This window comes from Mustela putorius, unplaced genomic scaffold (genome assembly GCF_011764305.1).
Source record: "Mustela putorius furo isolate JIRA1106 unplaced genomic scaffold, ASM1176430v1.1 tig00000095_pilon_pilon_pilon, whole genome shotgun sequence".
NCBI classification, from domain to species: domain Eukaryota; kingdom Metazoa; phylum Chordata; class Mammalia; order Carnivora; family Mustelidae; genus Mustela; species Mustela putorius.
This window is the reverse complement of record NW_025421280.1, coordinates 2,844,916-2,864,456: the sequence shown is the minus strand read 5'-3', so window position 1 is coordinate 2,864,456 and position 19,541 is coordinate 2,844,916. Positions and strand designations below refer to the sequence as shown.

General features: G+C 42.4%; 1 protein-coding gene across 16 annotated transcripts in view; it reads right to left on the bottom strand.

The window, feature by feature from the left end:
* The window catches only part of FOXP1 (forkhead box P1), a 528,267-nt gene that overhangs the window by 141,472 nt on the left and 367,254 nt on the right, over window positions 1-19,541 (bottom strand). For all 16 annotated transcript variants that reach the window (XM_013052518.2, XM_013052512.2, XM_013052546.2 and 13 more), the window contains one exon: window positions 12,768-12,869. In XM_013052518.2, coding sequence (XP_012907972.1) covers window positions 12,768-12,869 — 102 coding nt within the window. The remainder of the gene's footprint in view (window positions 1-12,767; window positions 12,870-19,541) is intronic.

The window sequence follows — 19,541 nt, the reverse complement described above, 5'->3', positions numbered from 1 at the left end:
CCCGTGCCGGGCAGGGTGTGGAATGGCACAGAGTGTCCACATTTCAGATGAGGAATTAATTCCTCAGCTGGGAAGATGACCTCGCATTAATTCATAGAAAATTCCAGAAAGACAAGGACAAAAGAAAGACCAGAATAGGAGTTTTCAGAAGAACATGACCCTCATTTATGCTAAAATGGACACACTGAGGAAAACCATGCTCCAGGCGGATAATGCTGATAACAGTAGCAGCAGGGATTGTGGCAGCAGCTAACATTTATGAAGCACCTGTTGTGTGCCAGGTACCATCCTAGACTACTTCCTTGTAGTAACTCAGCTAATCTTCTTGGCAACTTCATAGGACAGACACTCTGATTATCCCTATTTTAGAGATTAGGAGCCTGACATCTTCCCATCAAGTCTGGTTAACTGCAAGTTTACCACAAGCAAGAGGATAGTCCGTGTTACTCTGCTACAACACTGGCTTAAAAAGGGACCGGTATCAAGTCAATTAAAACATAATGCCGAATTTAATATGTATTAATTTTCCCTTTAAAAAGAGTTTACATACGGGGGCACCTGGGTGGCTCAGTGGGTTAAGCCTCTGCCTTCGGCTCAGGTCATGATCCCAGGGTCCTGGGATCGAGCCCCGCATCGGGCTCTCTGCTCGGCAGGGAGCCTGCTTCCTCCTCTCTCTCTGCCTTCCTCTTGGCCTACTTGTAAATCCTTCTCTGTCAAATAAATAAATAAATAATCTTTAAAAAAAAAAAAAAAAAGAGTTTACATACTTATGAGAAGAGCTCACTTTTCTGAGAATTTACTATGTGCCAGGCACTGTGCAAGCACTTCTCATGCATTAATCACTCCATCCTCATGATCACCTTCAGGTAGGTGAGGTAATCAGCTCCACTCTCTAGATGAGAAAACGGAAACAGAGAGGTTAAGCTACTTCTCCAAGGTCACACAGCAGTTTAAGGGTATGGCTGGGACTGAAGCCTCACATCAGCCTCATATCAGAGATCATGCTATTAATCACGACGTGGCCCCTTGCACAGTGTTCTGAAACACAAATCTCTGAAACTCTCAGCCACCTTGCTGATCTGCATAGTGAGCCAGGGCACAAGATCCTGTGCCTTTAAAGGCATATCACACCTCATTTCTGATGGTGACTAGGTATAGTTTCTGGATAAAAATACAATTTGCTTAGTCTTAGGTAAGTATATAGGGAAGACCACAAGCACATGTTTAAATTTCAATAGTTACCAATGGATCTATCAAGCTTCCCAGGAAAAAACAAGACAAAACAAAAACAAAACAAACAAACAAACAAAACACCAAAAAAACAAAAACAAAAACACCCCAAGTAGCTCTCTACTCTGGTATGTGATCAACAGAGACTATGTCAGTTAAGTGTACACCAAGCTTGGCAAGTAGAAAGTACACGTATCACCATCCCAACCGCAGTGTCCATGGCAGACAAGGCTAATCGATCATGACAACTGATTGCAGAGGCCATCCTAATTCTAGAACCCTTCAAATAGCACTTCAGGCACTTTGGCACCTAGATCAAACGAAACCTCTTTGTCCATGTGGCTCGGGCTCTTAATTCTGTTATGTATAACATACATAACAATTCCTTTATGCTACCAAATAAAGAACAACCCAGACATAAAATTTCACCAACGTCTTATTGAAAGGAGCTTCAAGAGGTCTGAATAGGAGGCTGTTCCTCATGCAGACAAAGGAATGTCTTGGCTTTGGATCCCATGTCCAGAGAAGATGAGAAGGAACCCGCGAGGCTGCAGGAGTAGATGGCAATGAGAAAGAAGCATGGGACAACAGAGCCGAGAATTTAGATCCGGGAGAGCATAGCATAGCACATGACCCTTAGTTTCCTTTTGAAGAACAAAGAGATCTCATTCTCTTGGAATTAAACTCAAAACACAATTTAATCACCTGGGCCTTCTGTCTAAATGGTAAGCGATAGAATAAGCAATATTTACGAACCTGGATTTTGGGGACTCTGAAATGTTATCACGTGGACTGTGCTTATATTCCCCTCCTGACAGAAGCAATCATGGCTCTGAACTTCCCTTTTCCCCCTCCCCAGGATGACAACATTCTCAGGACGTCTGATTTAATCCAAAGCTAGAATACTAAGGAACGAGACAGAAAACCACAGAATTTACACTTGGTATGGTTAGATACGAGAGGGTCACTGAGAGATTTTGGAAAGGGATTTTGAATAGCATTTATGGAAAGCTGAAAGCAGGAGAGGGGATAGGGGATACGCAGGAGGTCCTCTGAGGGGCTAGAGGAGGCTAGGCGAGGGTTCTTTGCTAAGGTATAGGCACGTGCCAACGGAAGGTCTGAGCTCTGGAACAGGAGGGTAGCAGCAGGGGAAACATGAAGAAAGGAATGGACAGAAGGTACCCAGTGGAAGGAAAAATGGCAGATCCGATGATGGATAATGTGGTAGGGATGAAGGGAACTAATAAGTCAATGATGACTCATGACTCTGACTAACAGAGCCTGGTGACAAAAGTGATCAGTTGAATTAGAGATAATTGCGGCTGTTGTCATGCTGAGCGGAGAGCCACAGACAGGCAGTTAGGAAGGGGTATAAACAGGCCTGGCCTCATTGGTGCAGAGGTAATAGGACGGGCAAAGCCGACAGATCCACACCGCTGGGGGACAGCAAAAGAAGGGAACATTGGGAAAAGAATGAACTTGGCTTCTGGAAAAGAACTGGGCAACAGAAGGGGAGCAGTCCGGAGACTGGGGATTGGGGTATGGTGGGGTGGGGTGGGGTGGGCCTGGACTTAAAGGACTTTGCAAGAAAGCCATTTCCAGAAAGCTGAGTTAGCCAAAGTATGACTTAGCTGTGAGCAAGTCCGACAGGTTGAGGGAAGGACAGAGACCTGGCCACTGAATTTAGTGACAGTAAACTTCAAGGAAATGACGAGGAAAAAAGCCAGATACGGGGGAGGTTAAGAAGGAAATAAACGGCTGGTTTGGGAAAAAAAAAAAAAAAAAACAGTTGAAGCAGCAGGCAGAATATTCAGGTTGTAAAAGCCTGGTAAGCAAAAGGAGCTAGGGAGAGTAACTGGGAGGATTGAGTCATCCGAAGTTTTTGAACGACCCATTTAAAATCCACATTCTACCATTCGACAACGATAAATGCTGGGCTCTGTCTGCTTGAATGTTTACCAAATTTCCTCAATGGGATGTAACATAAAAGAACCAGCGCTGGCAGTCTTTGCCCAATTGTGCGCTGGCAGCTTTAAATTCTACTACTTAAGTAGTTAAAAATCTGTTCTTTTGATGAAGGAGGGAAAAGTTATGAATAGGAGGGAGCAGGCCTAGACCCTTTAGAAATGACTTGTACTCAGTCTCCATAATTCACCGGGCAGTAATTTCAAACTCACACAATCGCAACAGCAGGGCGGCTAAAGTCCACCCCAAGTTCAAAATGGGATATGTTCTCTTTAAAATTTTGAGAGCGACTAAATATGACAACCATCTGATGTATGAAAATTATTCACAACCAAAAACAGACAGTCTGGAAATAGCCGGGATGACTTCATTTAGACAGAATTACCCGAATCTGTTTCTAATATACACAGTACACATAATAAATTTTTACAATATGACAAGGAAAACAAACTTAATAAAAGTTCCCGATCTTTTGTTACACAAGCATGCTATATCCATGCTATGTTTATAATAGTTTGCTCATGATATCACAGCTCGGTAACAAAGGCCCAAGCAATACAAAAACAGTTACCAGGCATGACATCAACTCACAACTACCGTAATTACATTGGTACACAAATTTCCCAAACTGTACATTTTCCAAACTGCTTCTCAATTTCAACGGCTGCCTTTAGACAATCACTTGCAGAGTTGTCTGCAGACTTTGAGTAATACCCGCCTTTCTACTCTTTCCCAAGCGTCATTTCCCTTTAGAAAGTGCATATTTCAATTACAAGCACTATTTTTCAAATATGCCCATAAACATATGTCCAAATTAGGAGACAGTGTGGTCTAGTGGTTGGTGACGAGCCGTAGGCATCAGCAACTCTGACTCTGTTCCTTTCGCTGCCCCTGCCCGCGAGGCCCGGGCAGTAGCTTGGGGAGAGTCGGCAGAATGGGACGGGTAAGAGCACAGATTTGCATGCCGGACTATTTGGGCTGCGAGCCTAGCTTGGCCACTCACCAGCTCTTTGGCCCTGGGCAAGTTAACTTCTCTGGGCCCTCCATTCCTCATCTGCAAAATGGGAACAGTAACGGAATTGAGCCCCAGATGTTCTCTTCGTAGTGGTCGGCTGCTGGAAAGTCCAGCTTCCATGCTTGCTATTTAACACGATTACTACCGCATTTGTGGGACTCCGTTTCCTGCTTGACAGCTTGGCTCAAAGTATCCTCACCCAGAGCAAAGTGGGTAATTTTTCTAATGGGAGGATAAGGATTTCACCTTGGTCATGTTACCTGGAGAGAGTGAGGGGCAATGAATAAAGTCTGAACAAATTCATTCAATCCGTAGGTTCTGTATGACCCAATAGCTACAGAAGTGAAAATATTATTTTGTAGAAGTTGGTGTTCATCGTCTTTCTCTAAGGATTTGCTTTCATGTTCCCGCAGCTTACGTTGATAAATACCCCCAAACCAACTGAAATGATCAGCATGGGGGAAAAGATACTGTCTTGTGATTTCAGAAGCCTATTTCTCCAAGGACCAAACTTTTCGAGCCCATCCCATATGCATGACCTCTGTCTCGCTGCACTGCACGGTCAGTTGGCTCTCCCGACCGGGCCGGGCGCCAGAGGAACGCGACTACCCCCATTGTCACTGCTGGTCCGTGGTGCTTACACCAAATGCTGTTATTCTGGGCTTCAGGAAATTTTCTAACCACTGGACAGGGTCCAATGCTGTGTGCTAATGAGTTTCAGATTGGAAGACTTCACTGTGCATGTGTCAGAAAAGTACCACGGTTTATGATGGGGGTGGGGGCAGGGAAGAAAAGACACACAGAGAAGGGAAGAAAAAACAGTAGTTAAAAAATGCTGGCTACTCAAATTGACAGGGAACGTGACCTCTGCACTTCATCAGAAATTCCAGCAGACTTACAAAATAAAGGAGTTTGCTTTTATCACACACTGTGAGACTCATATGGAAAAATGGAAAACACTACATCACTTGACCTTGGTGTGCCCCCTTTCAACCACAGACGAATATTGTGTACAAAAATTCTAAATCAACTTAAGATGTTCAAAAAAAAAAAAAAGCTTTAATTTTCTGCATTAGATTTGATGATTACTATTTTGGTTCTTGAGATTTTGCTCTGAAGGTTCAAAAAGAAAAGGACTCCTAATTCCAGGAAGAGTATTTTATCACTTGGGGAATAAATAAAGTGGTTCTGTCAGGTGGGCACATCGTGGTCTCCACTTCTCTATATTCCTGAGAAAATAACAAGCAAGTCCCACTTACCCAGGTTTGAAAGTCACCCAAAACTGAATCATAATTATTTGCTTACATTAACAGAACATTAAAACCGATTTTAAACAACTTAAGAAACTCTAGCCATCTTTCCTTGGTGATTCACTTCTCTGGGAAGATTTTTCTCCCTTCAAGGAAACCAAGAGGCTCGAAAACAAGTCTTCTCATTATGCCATCACTGTCTATCAAAGAAGAATCCCTTCATGGGAGAGTCTAACTCACAGGACTTCTTTTGAGTTATGAGAATATGATAATACATTTCAAAAAAAACCCCCAAAAACAAAACAAATACACACACACACAAAAAAAAAACCTTTTTTTTTTTTTTGGCCAGTTAGTACCGGTGACTTTAAAAATCCAACCCTATCACATCCTCCAACTGTCACCAACATTTTTTCAGACGATGTCAATAAAATTGATTGCTTGCAGTTCTGAATTCTGCTCTGCACATGGAAACAATATAATTTGTTTTAAAGTATTTTTGATAGGGGCGGAAGGAGAAACAGAACCTCAGCAAGCCTGCCTATCCACACCACTGGGGTGGGGTAGGGAACAAACTAGAAGTGCGGTAAATGGTCCAAATATTACGGTCTGCTGGAAACTTTGACAAAAATTCCCGACGTATAAACCTTAAACCTTACTGTTGTGCTGACTGAGACGTCTTCCTGTCAGATATGAATGATGTTTCTGGAACATTAACACGTTCATTAAATTCTAACTCCCTGTACTTAAAATATTCTGTAGTTTGGCTCAGAGACGTCTTGACAGCTTTGTTGTAATCATGTATGGGAGGCCCCCCAGACTACACGGTTGTTGGGATGCCTCATACCTACAACCAATCTGTTGCTTTTGCAAGTTTAATCTAGGTATTAAGGAGCTGATTGTGGAACCATGTGGATGCGACAACTCCAGCTCAGCTGTATATCACAGAAGCCACTATGGGTGGTGACGGGTTCCCATGATGCCTAGCAACCACGCATACCTCTCACTCCCTAATCTGCAATACTACAAAATACGGCTCGGGTTTTTTCCCCCCTTCCTTTTTTCCAAAGCACAAGTGGACGACCAGCAAGGGTCCGACAGTGTTATTCCTAATTACCTTTTTTTTTTTTCACTCTTGATCCTGTGGCTCTCATAATTAGTTACCTGGGGCTGCAATCCAATTTGAAGTGATGACAAGAAAGTGATCCATGAAAAAGTAATAAGTTAAATCCAATTTCAGCCTTCCTCTAATTAAATGCACATGGAACTAATGACTCCAACCCTAGCATTTCAGTGATAATGGTAATTAGCGAGGTGGGAGTCGCTCTCTTTTTCAACACTGGAGGTGTAAACCACAAGGTAAAATGGTAGGAGCACTCTTAATTACATGTGTCATTTTGTCAGCAATTTACACATTTTTGACCAGTCAAGTATGTTTTTTCCCCTGTCCCTCCCCACCTCCTAGCCCCAACAATGATTATAACATACCATTCCATGTTCCAACACATGGAAGCTCCTAAGAGCACTTCAGACTTGAGAATGACAAATAACTTTTCTTTGCTGTTGCTCGCCACGGAGACACATACACAGACGAGGCGACAATTGGGATAATGACACAGATCTTAGTCCTTTTAATTGAAATCCTGATATTTACAGTGGAATTTGGTGGTTTGGTTTTATTCTTGCTTATGCTATGGAAAATAGAAGCATTTGCTTATGGTGGCAAACCAGGCGCTCCGTAGATACTGAGAAATGTACATGGAAAGGGAAGCTACAGTGAACTTGCTGATGGTATACCGGTCGTCTGTGGTCCTAGAACACCTGGCTTCCCATCCTAGTGCCGTACCTGCCTGGATGCGCTGTAGTAAGTCAGGTAACATTTGTGAGTTCCTTTTCCTCACCCATAGCACAGTTTAAGGACAGTTCCTAGACCCCAGGGCAGCTATGGGGATGGTCCACATTCAGCGCTACCTAAACATTCATTATCTTCACCTATAGTGATAGATGCACATGGTGACAAAGACATGCTCACATTTAAAATATTAGCATCATGGGGCATCTGGGTAGCTCAGTTGGTTAAGCAACTGCCCTCGGTTCAGGTCATGATCTCAGGGTCCTGGGATCGAGCCCCGCATCGGGCTCCCTGCTTGGCGGGGAGCCTGCTTCTCGCTCTGCCTCTGCTCCTCTCTCTGCCCATGCTCTATCTCCCTCTCTCCAATAAATAAAATCTTAAAGAATAAATAAAAAGAATATTAGCATCACACTTGAATTTTGATGCTTAGATGCATATAGGTAGGGTGATCATATAATTAAAGGTCTAAACTGGGATGCTTTACATGAGAAATGCCAATAAATACACTCTGGCACCAGCCATAGACCAGGGATATCCTGGAAGGGCTGGGACACAGGCTTATCCTATATACTGCTGAAGCTGAAAGAGCAAAAAGGAGCTAATTCATTACATTACAACTCAGATCAGAAATCTGGAGGCAAGGACAAAACATACTATTTTAGAAAAAAAAAAAAAGTTCTGAAAGCAAGAGTATCTGACCCGGGTCACGGGATGGATTTCTTGAGGTTCAGGAAACCCTTATAACTGATACAAACTTCTGTGTGCAGATGCGTTTTTTGTTTTTTTTTTTTTTCCCTGAGGGGGCGGGGTCACTGTTTCTATCATACTTTTAATGGTGTGTGTAATCTGTAAGACTTAATAGCCATTTTTAAAGCATCATTTCTATTTTATTGTTTCTTACTGAGAGATATCTTGTAGGGTCTGGGGACTCTCCAAAGACATGTGGTAACAATGACATCTTAAAAGGTACCCAAATTTCAATACCTCATATCAATTTAAGGTCAGGGATGCCAATTCTAGACAAGGCTAACTCCAGACATTTAAGGAAAAAAAAAAAAATCTGCCTCCTTCTCCTGAATTATCTGCTTTACTAATTGCATGTATAGGGATATTTTTTAAGGGTCAGTATTTCAAAACCATTCCATTTCACTATCTACAACATAAAATCGTAGTTTCCTTTAAAGGCTTCCTCTTACCATTTATTCCTTAGTGAATAAGGTGGAAATGATATGAGGTACTAAGATTATATGTGGCATTAATGCAAAGCAAAAATGCTGCCTAAAGCATGTTTTATATAACGGCAAATAAAAATGCTAAAAAAAAAAATTTAAAAAAACCCCCACCACCTGCTGGATCTTATACTTTAACCTCCTCCGCTTCAAGTAGAAGCCCTGATTATAATCCCGAGCTTCCAACTGGACGACACAGCTGCACTTCCAGTGGATTTCACTATCCTCCTTCCAGTGAAATGGCCTCCTGGGTGAGGGGCTCCCACATGATGTAACCTTGGAAGGGAGAGGAGGGGCAGGAGGGGAAAATCTCCGATGACCGGTTTCAAGTTCAAATTCTTTATAGACAGCCTGAAACTGTGGTCAGCTTTCCGTTGTAAGCAACACACAAGGTTTACTTTCTTTCCTGACTTTCATGCTGCCAGAGTACACATGTACTTTTACTTTCTTAGGAGAAAATGTGTCATTTGATTTCCTTCCAGTTTATGTACTCGTGCCAACAACTAAAATGCTTAAAGAACCAAAATGAATTACTACCCAGAAACGGTGGTCAAAGTTCCAAAATTCGATCAATAAAATTGCTCATCTACTCACAAATTAATCTTCAGCCAGTAAAGTTACACATTTTCGAGGTTATGAGCACACCTGCACCGTTAAGCATTTATTTCACTTGTTTAAGCAATCTTCAGAAGCATATAAATATTTATAAAAGCAAGCCTACTATTTTTACCCACATATAATTTTCTTTTTCTGCAGCAAAACCTTGTTAATTCTTTTACAACTCATAAGCCTCCTGAAGGCAGGGTCTATACCCCTGGCAGTTTCATGTAGCTAAGCATCAGCGGGATACCCTGCGCGTTGAGGCTGACCCAGAAATGCTCACTGCATCACATTGAATAAATTCAGATCCTCCTGATTATGAATTTACAATGGGGCCAATTTTCAGTTTTCATTTGGATCATTCATAAAAAATTTTCAAGGCAACTCGAGAGACTAAAGGAGGGGCGATTTAGGTTACTAAGTAGAATGTTTTTTTAAGAACTTCAAAAGCAATATCTATACCCAATTCATGCCTGTATTTTGTAAACCACACATCGCCCAAGAATGTGGCCAGCTCAGGTTGACTTCTGCATGTGTATCTGGAGAGAGCGTTTCTCTCTCTTATTTACCCTCGTCTTCCTGAAATTAGTCCAAATTGCTGATGTTCGACTACATTTTGTGATCTCTATCGAGTAACCACTTTGAGCCTCCTCTAACTTTCCATTCTCTTTTGTTTGTTATCATCAGCCTGTGAAACTGGAGAACGCTGCCAAACATAAAGCAGGGAAGTGTGAGATATGCCTAAAATATAAGTCACAGTATATTTGAGGATTTGGGTTTCTTTCTTTCTTTCTTCCTTTTTTTTTTTTTTTTTCCCTCAAGCAATCAGCCGATCAAATTCTTCTTCCCTGTCAAGCCTTCGTCTATGCGGAAGATCTGAAATTTGCTAAAACAGGTCTCTCAGTGTGGTTATGAAGGGTATGAAGAACAGAGATGAACACTGCTAGGTTTGTTATAGGAGCTCCCTTTCGTTTCAGAGCCGCACTGGCTGAGATGTCCCCAGCGAGGACACGGAATGGCAAGATCTCTTTCGATGTGAAGGTTATTCCTTCTGCGAATCACTGAGTCTCTGTACGTATTTTTATAAGGAGGGAGTACACCACGCGACCCTCTGTTCGTGGAAGGCCGGCCAACCTAAGACAGCCTGCTGAATCTGTATGACCCTACCAGGCAGCTGGCAAGACGCGGTCTATGACACACATGACGGGTGCACGCACACGCACAGGCATACACGTAGCCACACGCGCACACAACCAGTCAACCAACTCTTTATTCTTTTCCCCCCAATCAACTCTTGAACCTGGTCTAAATTCCATGCTTGTCAACTCTCCCACGGAGGGCTAGGAAGGCACTCAAAACATCTTATTTAGCAAAACCAGAATTCAAGATGGCCCCCTCGCCCCGCACTTTCTATACAGACTAAAGAGCTCAGCAGAATGTGTTAGGTTGGTTTTGACACTGTCTTTGCCAAGAAAAATGAAGCTCTCTGTATCATACTCTTCTGGTGGCTAAAAACCTTATAACGGGCAAGAAAATGAGCCCTCAGAAGGAAATCCCCTGAAACTTTACTTCGTATATTTAGCCCTAAAGCAACTTCGTTCATCTTGGAAAAGAAGTTACCTAAAAATGCCATATGTCTTTAAAAAGCAAGTATGAGGGAATATAAGTCTAGTATAAAAAAATTACATATGATATTCAATACTGCCGAGCAGTGCATCAGACAGATTGTGTATGTGTGTACTTTTTAAAATTATCCCTAACCAAAGCTCTACTACGTGTGAGAGTACCACCTCCCCCCAATAATATATTGTCATTTTTCCAATGCACTTGAAGTCTGATAAATTCAAGAGGACTCACGGTATTTTTAAGGCTGTTAGAGCTCCAAGAGGGAGGCAAAAAGAATGGACAGTCATTTGAATCACTGAGTGACAGGCTGGGCTAGTTCCCTGTATACATTAATAAATTAGAATTTTAATTGTGTCTCTGTCTGCAGGAGATGCCCCAACACTTTAATATGTACCAACAATTGGCTATGTTCTGGAATCTGCAATGTGGCCTCCGCAGCTGACCTCTGAAACACAATTCCCAGTCTGACTACGGAAACTGTTCAGTTTGATCCTTTCAACTTATTTGAATCCTGACAAATAAGCTCACAGCTGAAAGGTCAACCCAGTCATATTTCATCCTCCAGAGCTGTTCTTAAGACATCTGCACAACAAAGCACTTCTTATAGCACCTGACATGGGACCTCAATGGCCCTGTACCTCATTAAAAATGTCCCCAGCATTCACACATGTGAAAAGGCCTAGGGATTGGTGATGATGGTTTACCAAGTAACTAACTGGTTTTGAAAGTGTTAGTCAACAATATGCACTGTCATCCAACTGTTCCCATAGAGGGTTACTTTAGTGCCAAACTTGACCTAGACGGCGACGGCTTCCTGAGCAGATGTAGAAGAACTAGGACTTGCTCCCCAAACGTCAGTTAGATCTTTGCAGGATAATTTGGGAACTGGTGTTGGTTCACTCTGATCTGAGAAAAGTCAACACAAGCTGGAATTTGGGTTGACCTCATGGTCACAGTCACTGGTGCCAAGTTATACCCAACAGCTACCATCTACAAGTTCTGTCCCCAAATGTCTAGTGTGAGAAACACCTCTTTACTTCCTGCTTTCAGGCTGCCCACTCTGAGCTCCATAAGCAGTTGAATCACGTCGTACCTGCAAGTGCCCTGCCTCCGGTGTGGGCACGAACAGCCTCCATCAAGTATCTTTGAAATTTCTATGCCACTTTTCTACTCCGAGTCAAAAATCCAAATTAGATTTTTACGAACTCCCTTTTTCTACACCGTTCGCCCCTGCCCTCAATAGGGCTGAAATCAGAAGTTGCTAAAACTGTCTCTTTTGATACCTTTACATGAAAATCACCCGTCAATTTGTCATTAGTGATTTAGAGGTATTCTGAAAATATCCGCTAAAGAACAAAATACATATTACATTGATGACTAGGTAAATTAAAAGTACCATATCTTCCACAGTCCTCTTAGCCGTTCTTGACACAACTGACACTTTGGGATAAACGGTTCTGTGCTGTGGGGAATTTCCCCGTACAGTGTATGATCAATTAAGTAGCATCCTTGACCTCTACCTATTAGGTGTCCAATGTCCCCTGTGGGACAACCAAAAATTATCTCTAGACATTGCTCTCTGTCCCTTGTTGGTGGGGGGTGGCGTGACTAAAATCTCCCCCAGTTGAAAACCACTGCACTAAAGTTATGGGTGTGGGTATTGTGTTTCCAGCCCCACCACAAGAGAAAGAACTGACCTATCCTGAGTACCAGAAACTTTTTCTTCTTGGTCTACATGGTCCCTGATAAGCAACCCACACCTGCAAACTCATCCTCCTATTACAGCAACTCATTAGAAGATCTTCTCCTCAACCACCACACTCTTGGTTGAATAGACATTATTTTCCAAAATGTCATCCTCTGCTGGTAAACTAAAAAAATGCACCCTCTGCAGAAGAGCGTCATACGTGATTTGCAACTCCCAACACAATCTACTTCTGAATGGCGTATCAGCTCTCCCAAAGTGTATAACGTCAATTTTTTTCAAAAAGAATTATCACCTGAAGGGCTGGTTGTTTGTCATTCCTCTTGGGAGATTTTAATCCACTAACTTGCTGCTGTTGTTGCTGCTGAAGGAGAAGCTGTCTGGCCACTTGAAGTGCCTGGAAGGAAAAATGGAAGAAACATGTTGGTGTGAGTCGCTGTGTTCGGGGCTTCCTTCACATAAAGGATTCCAGGAAGTACACTTGAGGATGGGATCCTGACTTATGCATTTCCAGGCCAATGAAACAGCCCACAAAACTTCCCAGCAGTCTAAGCTGGGGAACTTTCCACATTTGGTTTACATTTTCTTAGATGGAGTCAGTAGTACAGCCAGTTCCTTAGATACAGCAATCCACCCAGGCCGATGCTCTATTCCTACCATCAGTGTGACGTAACTGGGACCATGAATGACTGGCACCCTGAGGAAGGAAAGCAGAGCAGTGAGGAAAGACCTGGACAGAAGGCGCAGATTTAGGAGATGACAATGGGGCATTTTTTGGAGGCAGCTTCATCCTCCAATTTGTTGGGAGAACTTGAGAGCTCGAGTCAAAAGGAAGTAAGACTTTGACCTCTTCTGAGTCCAGATAAAGAGAAGAAGCTCAATGGTGAAACACACTATGGATAAAGGTATGTGAGAAGGAAAATCAAATAAGGTAAGATACACTCAAGGTGACCTGAAGAGACTATCTAAGAAAAAAAAAAGTAGCCAATGAGACCTCTAGGTCAATTCAAAAGGTACATTATGTACCTGTGAAAAAAACTGATCATGCCTAATATAGAATGATGCTTTGAAGCTCGTAACATAGGTGGTTTTTATTTAAAGGCAGAAACTAGAGCAGTAATACGAACTGGGCATAAAGCAAAAGGTAAACAGCAGAGTCCTCCCAAGTTTAGAAAACAGACTGACCAATCTTTTTTAAACGTTCAATTAAAAAAAGAAAAAGAAAAGTGTCATCAAGAAACCCTCATGAGAACATTTACTGTCAAATAATTTAACAGAAATAATGCCACACCTTTCTAAAGAGGGCAGCCAGATCAGAACAGAAGACGGAAGTTTGCAGACAGTGTGCTAGAAATCACATGAGAAGTTACGCTATTTGAGTTAATTTGGCTGAGAACCAAGAATGTTCATGTGGAAGAGATGTCAAGACTGTTCATTTAATGACATGCTTAGAGTTTAGAGACAGAATGGGATTTCTTGGGGATTGCATCAATAATAATTTCTACATAGTAACTAAATATTGGTGCCTAAAAGAAGATGCACCAGGTGATGTGGTCACCACAGCCAAAGGATCTGATGCTAGAAGTCTCTGAATGTGTGCATAATGGACATATGATGATAGTGCATTCCTCAGAGAGAAACAAAGACTTCATTTGCTTAAAACACTCAGGTATGTAGTTCCAGAAAATGTCATAGTGACACCACGGAATGAGGGAAAGGTAGGATGTCCTGGAGGGCCCTGTGCACTGAACTCAGGGGGAAGGGAAGAGAGAGTAATCAAGAAGGACTGTTCATGACAGACACCAAAAAATGTCAGATTCTCAAGGGCAGGGCTTCTGAAAGGACAACTTCACTAACTGAGCTCACGACCGTACTACTGTAACAAAGAGTATTTTTTAGACATTTTGTAAGGTCGAGCGGCGCTTTTGTGCCTAAACGGCACACAGGGAGGCCATGAAACAGATGCACAGATAAAGAGGTGACAAGGAAAAATCTTAGGAAAGATGGAAACTTCCCGTCCCGCCTCCCTGGGACACCCACCCACCTTGTCCCAGGGAGGCCTTCTGCCTACTGAACTCAACCACCACCAGCCCTTCAGATGTAACGTACAGGCTAGCTCATCTGTGAAGGGAGAGACATGTTCGAGAAAGCCTGCCTGGAAGAGCCTCCAGAAGAGAGGCTGTCTGAGAGGGGCATCTGGAAGCCAAGACGCCTGGGAGAGCTGCCCGAGACTCCAGCCTGCTGTCTCTGAGAAGGATTCACCATCACTGGACTCCGGGTTTCCTTGTCTCCTTGGAGACGCTTAGTACATGCGTAGGTGTAAAAGTGGGCAGAGTGAAGATTTCATTTATATCATATAAGAAAAATAGTCCCCTTTGCAAGGTGCCTGCAGGAGCAAAAGCCTTTCCTCCTACTATATATGTTCTCTTAACTACTTCACATGAGGGTTTTACGGCTTTTTCATGTAGGGAAGGGAACAGCTACACAGTCCAGGGGCTTGCTTCAGAGTTCCCAGAGAAATGAACGGATGAACAAGGAAGGGTCTGGCTGCTACCTGGGAGGGCAGGCAGAGGGGCTGTAGATGACCAGGAAAAGAGTACGGAGGAAGACATGGTGGGGAAGAGGAGAAAGTAGGGACATTTGATACTAGAACAGAACAAGCAAAGCAAGGCAAAATGATGCAAATTCCATAGTCACCAACCTTCGTTAAAATTATTTACTGTGTGTCACCAAGTATTTGGAGAACAGGTACTCAGTCTTTAAATAACCAAGTCTCAGAGAATCTGTGCACTGAACTCGTTTTGGCAAAAGGGATGGTATTTAGTGTCTTTTTAAAAAACATACACACACGCCGCACAAAACTATTCTTATGTTCTCCTAAGTATACTCGAGCAAAGGAAAGTATAGGACTCAAACCTAAGTTTTCAACCAATGTTTACTGAGCTGGCTCTATAACATTTCAAAATTGGCTAGTGAAATCCTTGCGATTATTTTCCTGGTTTTAGGGGAAAAAATCACATACGTGTACAACATTTTTTTTTAGACCCAACGTGGAGCACATGAACTTAAATAATCATGTAATGAACTCCAGCTACCTTACAGCATTTCATACCGAGCCCTGCTGAAGATGATAATCAAAGACAGCAACTTGGGGTAGAAAAGGCTTAGGAACTTGTAGGAGCACAGGTGATTTTTCAGTCAAACTACCAAAGAGAGAAGAATACAAGGTGGACATATGTGCCAACTGGCTTCTGAATTTTATTCTCAAAATGAATGTAAATATGCAAAATAATTTTAAATATCTGGGATGGAGAGGCAATACTAATATAAATTATTCCCCTTGATCTGAATTGTTATGGATTGCTTCACAATTCCCTGACCTTATCCTGATTATGGGAACAAAGTTGGAGCAAAGTATTAAACCTATCCTCTCCCACCCCCAAATCAACGGAGTTCTCAGCAAGCCCATTAAAAGATCATTTATGGGCGCCTGGGTGGCTCAGTGGGTTAAGCCGCTGCCTTCGGCTCAGGTCATGATCTCGGGGTCCTGGGATCGAGTCCCACATTGGGCTCTCTGCTCAGCAGGGGGCCTGCTTCCCTTCCTCTCTCTGTGATCTCTTCCCTTCCTCTCTCCTACTGTGATCTCTCTCTGTCAAATAAATAAATAAAATCTTAAAAAAAAAAAAAGATCATTTATTAGAACTTATAAAGTGCTGTGAAATCAACCACCAAAGGACATTTGCTTTTCTGATTTCCAGTATATGTAAAGCACTGTGATCTAGATTTTAAATTGTCTTAAAAAAGAAGAGAACATAAATCCTTACTGTACTAGACTACGCATTTGAGAATTATCATGATAATATGAGCTGTATTACATAATTTATAATACAAATCTCTGGTATTATAGGAAAGTCAAGAATGTTTGATCTCCTGTTCATTGTTGGTCAGTGCCAAGTCTGAAATGACTGATGGGACCCTCTTTGGAAACTGCACCATGAGTTACCCATACAAGCTTACTTGACAGCCAGCCTTAGAGATATGTTCCAATACAACTAAAGAGGGAGGAAGAACATTTCTCATTTTTATAATGATATCTCAATTACATATGGAGAGAAGTTATGATATCCTATTTGAAGAAAAACGAGATCCTTTGGATATAAAAAGTATAAAAAGATGCAGGGATATTTGTTTGTGCATGTATGAGGGAGAAGAAAAGAGAGTTGTGAGGGGCAGGGGGAGAAAGAGAAAGGATATGAATAAATGAAAGAATTTATCTCTTAAGAAGCAAAGATCAACTCTGACTCCAGTTCCAGACTAACTGCTAATATAAATAACTTAAAAGGCCCCATCCCATCTCTGGAGACCTTTCACTATTGATGGCGGTTCCTGGGCTGGGTTGAGTCAACACTTCCTTTATAACAGATGTGACAATTGCTTGGCACTGGACAACTTGGTGCTGTATTGAGTGCTAGACTCAGGTTACAAGAAAGACGTAGTTTGAAGATGTCATAGAAAGGGGGTGACCGATAAAACCAGGGACTTAAAGCCCCGATGCACACACTCACATCTATTTTCCTTCAACGGATAAAATAAATGGCTCTGTGAGCCAACAGAGGAAGGGGATGGAAGGCGTGCATGTACTCTCTTTATCTGTGAACTTGCCAGCCTCCCTCTCTGCCTTGGCTATTACCTATGCCCCAGTTGGCGCAAGGGGTCAAAGTTGCCTTATGATCAAGGCTCTGTGGGTCACAACCAGCTTGGAGTACTCAAGAGTCCGGGGGTGTCCTTGGTTGCAAGTCATGCACCTATACTAACTGGGGCCTAGGCATTTCTGATACACCATCAAGTCTATGGGTTCAAAACTATGTCATTCTCTGGAGGGCCTTCACCTTCTTGGTAAGTGCCAACTATTATTTATAAGATACGCTTCGCACAAGCATCTTTACAACTTTTGAGCTATTTATAGCAGAAGTTCAGAGCAGGTGTTTATACAGAAGGGGCCAGGTATCCCCACGTTCAGCATGTTTATTAAGGTAGCCAATGTTCAAAAACATGTTTATCACATTTTAAGAAATAGCAATAAATTTATATAAAATATGATTGGAATAAGCACACATATATATGTAAAGCAAACTGGCAGAAAGAGAAAAACTCTACGCGAGTCTTTTTACACACTCAGTGGTGAGGCCTGAGAGAAGCACTGATACTTGGAGGTTCTCAAAAAAATATGAACCACAGTGTTTTAGGTCCTGGGTCAGCAACCTGTAGCCCGTGGACCAAATCCCCACATCAGCTGTTAGTGTACAGCCCACGAGATGAGAATGGTTTTTACTTATTTAAATAGCTGGGGAAATAATAAAGGGAAGAGTATTTGGTGACATGTGAAAATTATACAGAATTCAATTTTCAGCATCCACAAATAAAGTTTTATTGGGACGCTGTCGTGTTTGTTTCATTACACACGGTCTGTGGCTGCTTTTGAAACACCAAGCAGAGTTAAGTACTTTCAACACGGACTGTATGGTCTGCAGAGCCCAAAATATTTCCTCCCTGGCCCTGTACAGGAAAAGTTTGCTGAGCCATGCCTTGGGTTGCTATCTGTATTCTGAGATCCCCTGAAGATTCCACTGGACACAATTTCATAAAAACAAAGATTGCAATCAGTTGCCCAAAATAAGCTTAGAAGTTAGCTGACATGCACGGACCTTACTCACTCACTGTTCTTAAAGCTCAAAGTCCTATTTGATTTTCCAGAAAGAATTGGGACAGGAAAACAAAATACATTCGTGTGCTCCTCTTTCTGAAACTATTTAAAACGAGTTGCAAACTTTGCATACGTGTTTCTTCGATAATTTACACCAGTTCAGAATGAATCCCTTCAATTGGCTGTGAGGTCTCGAACAGCATCAGGATGAAGACATCATGTGCTATTGGCCAGTGGAGAAAAGTCGGTTATTTCCTGTCTGCCCTGACAAGTTGTCCCACTTCCAGCTTCAAAGGCTGCTATGAGTCAGCCACCCTTCCTCTAATTTCTTTTCCTAGACTCTCCCCACCCCTCAAGATCAAACCTGTTTCTCAGATAATTTCCCAGGCTAATCAACAGTCACTGTGCGTATGGGGGTGGGAGGGGGGGAAGCTAGCAATAAAACACAGCATGGGAAGCTTAGGAGGAAAGAAGTCATGTTCTCGTCTTTATTTCTCAACCTCTTGATGCACCTCAAGTACCTCTAGAGAGTTTCTCTTCCCGCATAAAATCGTCTGCTATCTTGGGGCAACCCGGCAACTAACTACCATCTTAACAAGAGGGCTCATCAATGAACACAATCTGAAGATCGCTCTGTAGCCAGACCTGGAACTGAGTATGCAGAGAAACTCCATCACCTCCTTCCTTTAGATAGTAACCACTCCAGGGCAGGATGGAAAGAGTGCCTGTGGGTCACTAGAAAAGGACAGAAAGGTCAGTGGCTGATAGCACTAGAGGTGTAGATGCGTTCATACAGAATCCACAGCACTCCGAGGCAGTGAGGTCTCCAATAGGAATGCCAACTGGGGGTGGGGGGTGGGGGACTGATTTACAAATGGAGCACTTGGTTATCACAGGAAAATGGAAAAGTAAGCTAATCTCATAGAGGGATTTGTCTAAGGAAAGATTCTGACTCTAGTGATTGTATAAACATTAGATACAAAAACAAAGAAAGCACTATAGCAGACCATCAAGTCATGTCACTAGTGTCTTAAGGAAAAAAAAAAAAAAAGGAAGAAAAAAAGGAAAACATTAAAATATTCCTATATGGGGGTAACAACCACCAAAAAATCATCAGAGAGCCTATCAGAGTCTCTTTGCACTGGTCACTGTTTGGTCTACTTGTTGAGAATGCAAATAGACTCTGAACATTCATATCATTCAATCAACACTGTTGATTCACTTGACTTGACTCCCACCCCCGACCACCCACTGTTTCAGAGCAGAGAGACAGCAAGGCCTTAGATGAGCTGGGACACTGGATTTGAATCAGTGCCCTAGAAGGGAAAGGTTCCATGTCCACGCTTTGTCCATCCTCAGAGCGCT